Source organism: Nestor notabilis, unplaced genomic scaffold (genome assembly GCF_000696875.1).
Source record: "Nestor notabilis isolate BGI_N333 unplaced genomic scaffold, ASM69687v1 scaffold431, whole genome shotgun sequence".
NCBI lineage: Eukaryota > Metazoa > Chordata > Aves > Psittaciformes > Psittacidae > Nestor > Nestor notabilis.
The window spans coordinates 68135-76724 of record NW_009914029.1 but is presented as its reverse complement, the minus strand read 5'-3'; the positions used below and the strand labels follow the sequence as shown (position 1 = coordinate 76724).

At 38.5% G+C, this 8590-nt stretch overlaps 1 protein-coding gene across 1 annotated transcript in view; it reads right to left on the bottom strand.

Moving 5' to 3' along the window:
- ROBO1 (roundabout, axon guidance receptor, homolog 1 (Drosophila)) overlaps positions 1 to 8590 on the bottom strand; it is a gene marked incomplete at its 5' end in the record, with an annotated part of 84261 nt that overhangs the window by 19212 nt on the left and 56459 nt on the right. Inside the window, 3 exons of the mRNA XM_010023456.1 lie at positions 1077 to 1184; positions 3626 to 3961; positions 7338 to 7492. Of these exons, the coding sequence (XP_010021758.1) occupies positions 1077 to 1184; positions 3626 to 3961; positions 7338 to 7492 (599 nt within the window). The remainder of the gene's footprint in view (positions 1 to 1076; positions 1185 to 3625; positions 3962 to 7337; positions 7493 to 8590) is intronic.

Below are 8590 nucleotides of genomic sequence, written 5' to 3'. Positions count from 1 at the left end.
TGTCAGCCTTATGAATAACCCTAATAGGTGTCAGCGTGGAGAATACTACCTTCTCATTTCTAATTTGCACGGGTTCATACCCCTGAGATGTGTCCCACTGAATTGCAGGTCTTAACGTTATGGAGCACAGGCTCCTCACCACATCCTGATGTTGTATACCTGGGAATGGGCAAAAGGCCGGCTCCCTGGGAGCATCTGGGAGAACCAGGAGCCATGCTCATCTTGCCCCAGCCACTGAGACTGAAGGTCACCCAAAGGCACGGCAGGCTTATCTACATGTTTATGCCTCTGTTGTGCCTCAGTCACAGTCAAGATGAAGTTCAGGTTAGGATTAAAGCTACTGGACTATCAAAGACAACAGCAGAACAAAAGGTGAAAAGTCCTCGTGTTGGTGAGTGGATGTAAAGTCTGGGGCACTGGTGATTATGACCATAACTCACCCTGTAATGGGCTAGATGTAAATAAACACAGGCTAAGTATCAGATTTACAGTGAAGCCCTAAACCAAGTCTATGCGTCATTTATGGTTCAGCTCCGAACATTTTACACACCTCTACCAGAAATTATACCTGAAAGTGAACAGGTTATACCCTAATGAGAACCCATAGCTTTTGAACTAAACCATACTCTGTGGCTCCAAAGCAGAGTGCAATTTCAGTGCCCTGATCAGCATTCTTCAGCACAAAAAGCTGCTTTTTTCTTTTTGGTGACAGCTGAAAACTAATTTCTATGACTTGCCCATCTGGAGCCCACGACATTATCCAGTAGGGCATTAACAGTAGGAAACCCAGCTTCTATTTGACTTCATGACTTCCACAATTTTGCACAATCAGTTACTTAATTGACTATTAGATAGCTTAGTGCCATGAGGATGCAACAGAAATACAGGCACCTACTGGGACAGTTTTCATGCTGTTTAAGCCTGTGCTGTATCACTGTCAGTGGGTTCCTCCTCGTCATCCCTTCTGTAAGTCCAGTAACCAGTGCTAACCACAGCTAGCACTGTGCACACCACAGTGCTAACTACAGCTAGCACACAAAAACCCCTGAGGTTTGGAAAACACTGTAGATACTCACCAGATGTACTACTACCTCTGTCCGAGCTGTTGTAGGATCCACCTGTATTCTGGTCGTACGACTGGTTGTACGGAATAGTTGGAGCAATGTTGTCATTTACTCGGTAATCTGCAAGTTTAATAGTACAGTTAATGCTGCGCTTCAGAGGTACATCTACTTTTATATATCTGCTTTATAACACAAAGTAAGATCTGAAAATAGTGAGGAAGAAAGAAATTCATTTTTTGGAAATAAAATAATCCGATAATCACGTTTCATTTTTATCTTGTCTCTAACGGTAAGTTTAAGGAAAATCATGGGGAGGTAGCAGCTCCACAGCAAAAATGAAGTAAAAGGAAATCCTATGCACAGGGTTCTGCAGTGCCTCTGCAACAATTAAGTCTCAATGGCTGTATACATGACCTGTGTGACTGACATCCTGATTGATTTTCCAGGGTGTCTGCTTAATTTACACATACAGAACAGCCAATGGACTGTGGTAGCTACGTTCCGTATTTCAGAGGTGACAACGCCACACAGAAGTCAGCCCTGTATTACAAGGGCTGAATGATCTGCTGAAGCAACAATGCAGCTCCACAGAATTTGGTCTACAACAGAAGAGGTCTTTGTTTAATGCCTGCTGGCTTCAGGAAGATTTCTATTTACATTGGCTCGTGCAGGTTCTAGCTACAGGCAGGGCCCTTTTTTTGGCTAATGGCTGTTACCATAACTTCCTTCTCCATTTCCAAAGCAATTGATAAACATAGGTTACTTTTAAATCTAGATTTGGCAACCAGATCTGTAAAACTTTATGCTAATAAAAATACTCATCCGGCAAAACAGTACTCATGTAAAAAGGCATTTATGATTTACAGCGAATAGAAAGGAGCCGAGTTACTCTCTTCATGCAGCAAATAAAACTGCGTCATAAACAGAACCACTGGATGTGAAGTAGTGACAATGAAGCACAGCATGTAACTCATCAAAACGGTTACTTTCCATCACAAAAGCTTATAGGTATAATCATCAGCAAGATGGTTTTGAATTAGGAAATAAGAAACCCAAGATCAGAATATTGACTCATAAAATAGCAAATCAAAACAAAAATAAACAAACCTAAGGATCCGGTCCCCATCTGCTGCAGAAATGTTTGTGATAATGTAAGCATGGGAAAAAGAGCAAAATGATAGATTCCACACCAGAGTGTATTCTGTAATAGTTTCTCAGCCTAGTTGCATTCCAGAGACCAAGCTGAAGCCCTACATACCGCATATGTTTACACAGAGGATAAACAGTAAATCGACACTCTGAAATATGTATATATGACTGTCAGCAGACAATGCTTTAAGGGGGCCTTTCCACATTACAATATGCTGGAGAATATGCAGCTGTAATATACACAGTTGAAAGATGCAGTATCTTCCAGGGCATAAAAACCAAACATGTTTTAATTCCAAACCCGATATATAATACACAGTTCATGAAAGAAAACATAATTACAAAAAAAAAAATACAGCTTTCACCCTCCAGTAAGGAGCCACAAAAATTGAATTTTCTTTTGACATGTTTATGTCAAGGGAAGGTGTCACATTTTATATTGCCCTTTGAACTCCTCTGTGAGTAGATGGGTCCGGTAGAGAAATCAACATTCCTGTAATGAAATGTATCTTTTTGCTGGGTAACTTATCACTATGCCAGCACCTGAGTTACCACAATCCATGCAAAAAGTTCCAAGTTAGAATGGGTCCAGTTCCTAGGGATACTGTTTTGCAAATCAGGTTATTAAAAGAGGTTGCATGGTAGCCTGAAGGACTAGCAAGAAATCACATACCTATTTCTTCCAACTCCCACACATTATATTAAAGAAACATGCCCTCAAGGCCACAAAAGTACATTCTGATGTTTCCCGTTAACACTGAAATCAATTTATTTTTAGCTTCTGGATTCACAGACTTCAGACAGGGTAACAAAGGAATTTAGTTTCCAAAACTGTGTGCGGAAGCATTGCCTCTCAATATGTGAATCGAAGGCTTGCTAGGAACAAGTATAAAGTGAATTGGATCACTCCATTTGTGTCCCCAGTGTACAACACAATACAATTTTACAGAGTTTGATATGCAAAATTTCATTCGTTTACATGAACTTGTAGATTTAATTAGTCTCCATCCACGACTGGGAAGAATGGGTTGACCTATTTAAAATTTAAGGTAGAGTATAAAGTGACGACCATGCATCTGCCTTATGAATAAAATATCTGGCCTCTGTCCTAACCAATCCCTTAACTACTATTAAATTTAGATTAAACTCAAATCCATAGGAAATGTATTTTATTTAACTCGTTTCTAAAGATACGGCCTGTTATTTTTTATAAGAAATCCAGTATCTGAAGGTTATTGTGGTGTTAATTAACTTTGTGACAGTGCTGTGTATTTCTAAATCTAAAGAGGGAGAAGTCTAAAAGCGTGACTGAAGTCTGTAATTGCTGAACCTGAAAGCTTTAGACTCCCAGCACCAGAAGGTCAAAACTCCTCTGATACCTAAAGAGGAGAAACAAGCTAAAAGCTCTTCACCTTTGTTTAATTTGTTTTGCTCCATAATGTTGTACTGTATGGGTGCAACCTCTTGCTTTTGCTGAACAGAGGGTTTCCAGTGTTTCTCATTCGTATCCCCGCTGCCATTGTTAACATTATTGCTGATATTTGACTGGATGAGTTGAGTGGTGGCATAAGGAGTGGGCTGCCCAGGCTGGCTGACAAATCTTCCGTCCTTTAGATTTGGACTATTGAAGGTTTTCATCTCATTGATTTTGTTGCTGAGGTCCACGTCCCCATAAACAGTTGACTCAGGCAACATCAGGTTTGTTTGCTTGTTGTCCAGCTGATTGTTGTAATTTGCTATACAATCGGCTAACCACAGAGGAAAGAAAAAAGAAAAGGTCATTCTGTTCGCTTACACTATACTTTCAATGAAATTCCCTTTTAAAATCTTTTAGTGTGTAACTACACAGCAAATCTTTTAGTGTGTAACTATATGGCTTGCATCCAGGAAGCAGAGATACTATAATTAACTGAATATTTTACAGACTTATTTACCTCATAAGCTACTGCTGCAAAAGTGGTGTTCACTGTTTCAATTCACTGCAAATTCAGACCTCCTGAACTGTACTCCATGACTTACCTTGCTGGGCTTTTTCTATAGTGGCCATGTAACACTCACATTTTTAGACATTATTCTCAAAGCCGTATAAGATACCCAATCAATAAGTGTGATTAAAATCATTTGCATTGAAAAGAAAAATCAAACAAAACTTAATAGTGGGAATAATTGAAAATGACAGTCATGTCATCTCAACAGCACTTAGACTTCCTTTGTACTCATGATAAGAAATAGAGATACAGTATTTACTATATTTTTATAAAACCATTGTTATAAAACAGACTGAAAAATGATTACACATAAGCGAATTAAAGAGAAACAGTACAATGTGAAAGGCATCTCAGTACCCAGTAGCAAGTCTTTATTTGATCATCGTTTCCTTGTACAAACATGTATTTTGGTTTGAAACAGAAAGACAGGAAAGCAATCTGGTAATTTTTCTAGCTTTTAGTTGCTTTGGCTATTGCAAAATAAGTAATACCATAGTAATATAATTGTCCTGTAAGTTAAATATGTATCACATAGTGTGAATTCTTTCTTTTAATAGTTACTGCATCATGAGATCACCACTTATTGCACAGAGTAAATTAGACATGTACTGATGCTCCAGCCATTACTGTGTGAACCAGTGTGCCTGCCTTCCGTGTTCTCTTGCCTCTGCATGACAGCAGCTCCACACACTTGTCTTCCTCTCCATGTCCACTTGGAAGCATACTGAATGGAGTAACACAGTCTGCAGGTCGGCAGTTAGAAGACTTGGCAAAACTAGCATTCAGTGATCACTGCGCAAAAATTCTCATTTGCCAACTGATGAATGCATCAATAATTACATACCAATTACCAGGAATACAGTTTTCCTCTTTTAAAAGATGTGGCATTTATGCTAATGAGTTTGACGCACAACCTGAAGGTCATTACCTGTGGCCACGATTAATTTACTGGAGAGGATGCCAAGTAAAACTAAGTGCAGAATTCAGGCTTTGACCATCACACTAAATGAAATAACTACTAAATATGGAGGATAATAAATTTCAAAAATATTCCCTAATACCTGCATCTTTTTTGAGAACTATTTCCTGAAAAAGAGAAATAAAATATACTTGAGGACGAAAACCACTGATCCACATTTTCAGTGATTAAGGAACAGCATCAGAACATGTCACATACAGCTTATCATTGCCCCCCAGCTTGTGTTTTTTGAAGGTTTTACTGTTTGATATATTTTTCTTTCTTATGTGAGCTGCTATTTATTGCTTCTGTTATTTATTGCTTCACAGTCTTCAACTTCTTGATTTCTACTTTTTAAATGTTTTCATTTCTGCTTTTTCTTTTGCTTACTGAAACCATGCTAGTCTTTCCTCCTTTCCACGTTTATTGTTTTATATTGGGCGATTATACATCCAGCATATTCTTCATTCCTAATACCTCATGCTTTGCCATAATATCCTTGCAGGGTCACTTATGACATGTATTTTTACCTCCTTCCATTTTCAGCTACATCTGATTTGTGTGTAGGGCAATATAATCAATACAGTATATGCAATAGGTACATTTTCTTACATAGATGCATTAGAATTCCTCAAAGTACTTAAGCAAAACTGGTTTACCTAACAGTAGATTTATTCTGTTAAGGTTTTTTTTACAGTGTCTACTTTTAGAACAACCCATTCCTATTCTGTAGACTTGGAAGACAATACTACACTTAAAGGAAATTAAAAATGCAGTTATTTAGCACATTTGCAGCTATAAAGAAGATATCCACCACTGCTGCTTCAGAGCATAAGTCAAGCCCAAGCTGATATAATTAAGAATATTTGCCAGATTTTCCAGGACAGAAGAGACCACTATGAGCATCTTGTCTGACCCTCAAGCTCATTAGCTCTACTTGAAAGGAAGGAATCACTCTGCAACACAACCAAGCTTAACAGAAAAGCTAAATTGAGAAATGATCCACTGCACCCCATGCCGAGATGTTATAATAGTTTACAACCCTCAAAAATGTGTATTCTCTTCCTTTTCTGAATTTGTTAACTTTCAGTTACTAGAACCTGGTATGTCTGTACTTGCCATGATAAAATATCTCTGTATCAGAAATCTTTTTACATGGGTATTTGTGGAAATGATATCCTCCGGCAGAGTAAGATACAAGTCTCCAATGTTAACATTTCTCACCTTCCTCTGAGGCGCTTGGCACTGGCCACTGTCAGACAGAATTACTGCAGATGAATTACCATTATCACCATCCACGAAATATCAGCCATTATGGTTTCATACTAATTACAGGAGGTAATGCTGTTTAGCCCTTGTGCAACTTCACTGTAAGTAATCATGCTCCCTCTCTGAAACGCTGGGAAATGCTACTAGATGCTGGTAGTGGAAAAGACTCATTTTCATTCCTCACCAGTAATGCAAACCAGGTTAAAACAAAAAGAACCTAACATCCATTTAAAACAAAACATGCAACAATTAGCACTCCAGATATATTTCCACAACTGTGCTCCCACAGAACTCGAGGTTTTCTTCAAGAGCACTCCAAGTCCTGTCCAAGCTCCTGGGAACTACCACTTAACCTAACGTTTCATAATTGCTTTTAGAGTGGGAAGTGAACTTTTTTATCCACACGCCCTAAACAGAAAACCAGCTGTTCATTTTTGTACAGAATGGCACCCCAAGGGAAGAACTGAATGTGCCAAAGTAGAACGGCTGCAAGTATGGTAGCAATGTTTCATTTCTTGCTTCCAATCATACCCCAACCAGAAGGAAAATCTCACTACTGTCATTTCGGTACTTCTCCTTCTCCATCCAAGCAACAAAGATGTACAGAACAACATGAAAATTACCTTAACTGCTTTTTTTCATTATATGTTTCAGCATATCAGTTCAGTGTGACTTTTGGTAACATTAACTTTGCAGGAGATCTTCAGCCTATAGCTTGCTATAACTATCCAAAGGGGACCAAAAAAAGGTATCAAAAAAGGGACCGAAAGCATCACCATAACATAGAGGAGCAACTATATTAAGCCTAAATGCATTGGAAATAAAACCCCAAACAAACCTGTACACTCTCTCATGTGTTAGATGTACTCTGTAAAGAGGATTCCTTAGCAAGGTAGAAACATATCTAACCTGGTCGACTGTACGTCGTAAGGTTGCTATCACTGTTTCCGTTGCCAGAGGTGCAGCAGTTGATGGAGCAGTCATTGTGATTGTTCCCTGTGTTAGGCCAAGTATCTGCTAGCCATGGCTGAGTGGCTGGTTCACTGATGTTTAGGAGTCCTGGCCTTTAAAAACAAAGCTTGGTCATTTCAAAACTTAAACAAAAGCATTTCCACATTGTAATTATATTCTTCTCAAAAGATTAGATATTACAAAAATAATATCATATATATTTAAAGGCTTGAGCATTAAAAAATACAGCTTGATTCAATTATACAACGGTTTCTGGTCTCCTGTATGACTTGTTCCTTGATAAGACACTCTGAACAGCCAAGGATCGCATCAATTCAGTTTGTGGAACTACACATATGCTGGGTGCATTGGGTGCACCTTTGCTTGTGGGCTTTTTTGTGGGGAAGTTGTATTTTAATTTCTCTACCCTTTCTCCTTTTCTTAAAGAAATGAAGGTAAAAAAGGGAACCTGGCAAGTCAAACAGAACAGAAAATTCACACACGGAAGCAAGATGGATATGTGAAAATAAGAGCCAAGTTTGGACACGAATACTCCCAAATTCCTGGTGATTTATGAAGCCAAGTTCTCCTCATCAGATAGTACTACTGTAGTGGATCAAAGGAACACTGTCTCTTTCATCACAGGATTTAACAGGCAACTTTCCATTCAAAATAGTGCAGAAACTAGTCTCCATAATATTAGATGTAATGCTCTTCAAAAATAAAATATGCTAATCCTCTTAAACTGGAAGTTGAGAATACAAACTGCATGCATTTAGTTGTGGGGGATATGGTCTGTCAGTGCCACAGGCTTCAGTCATAGTCTAAGAATGATACTTAGAAGATCTATACATATATATGTATATACATATTTCTTTACTGCATGTATCATCTGACAATTTAACATAGGAGGTGATGGGGCTTGACTTACTGTCAGGCTAACAAACCAGCCACTACACATACACTAAACAAGCAGTTTTTGTAAGTCTGAAAGAAATGCACAGCTATGTAGTCCTGTGAGCAGGCCAGCTGATCTGAAATACCCTTTACCTTAACACTCTGCTCTTCACAATGAAACTACACCTCAAGGCATTTGGAGGAGACAAAGCCTTCCAGAAGCACTTTCAAGACCTGTGTACTGGATTTTTGGATAGAGGGTTAAAGGTCTTTTCCTTCTAAAATTTGTTTTTCATTCAAACCTGATGTCATGT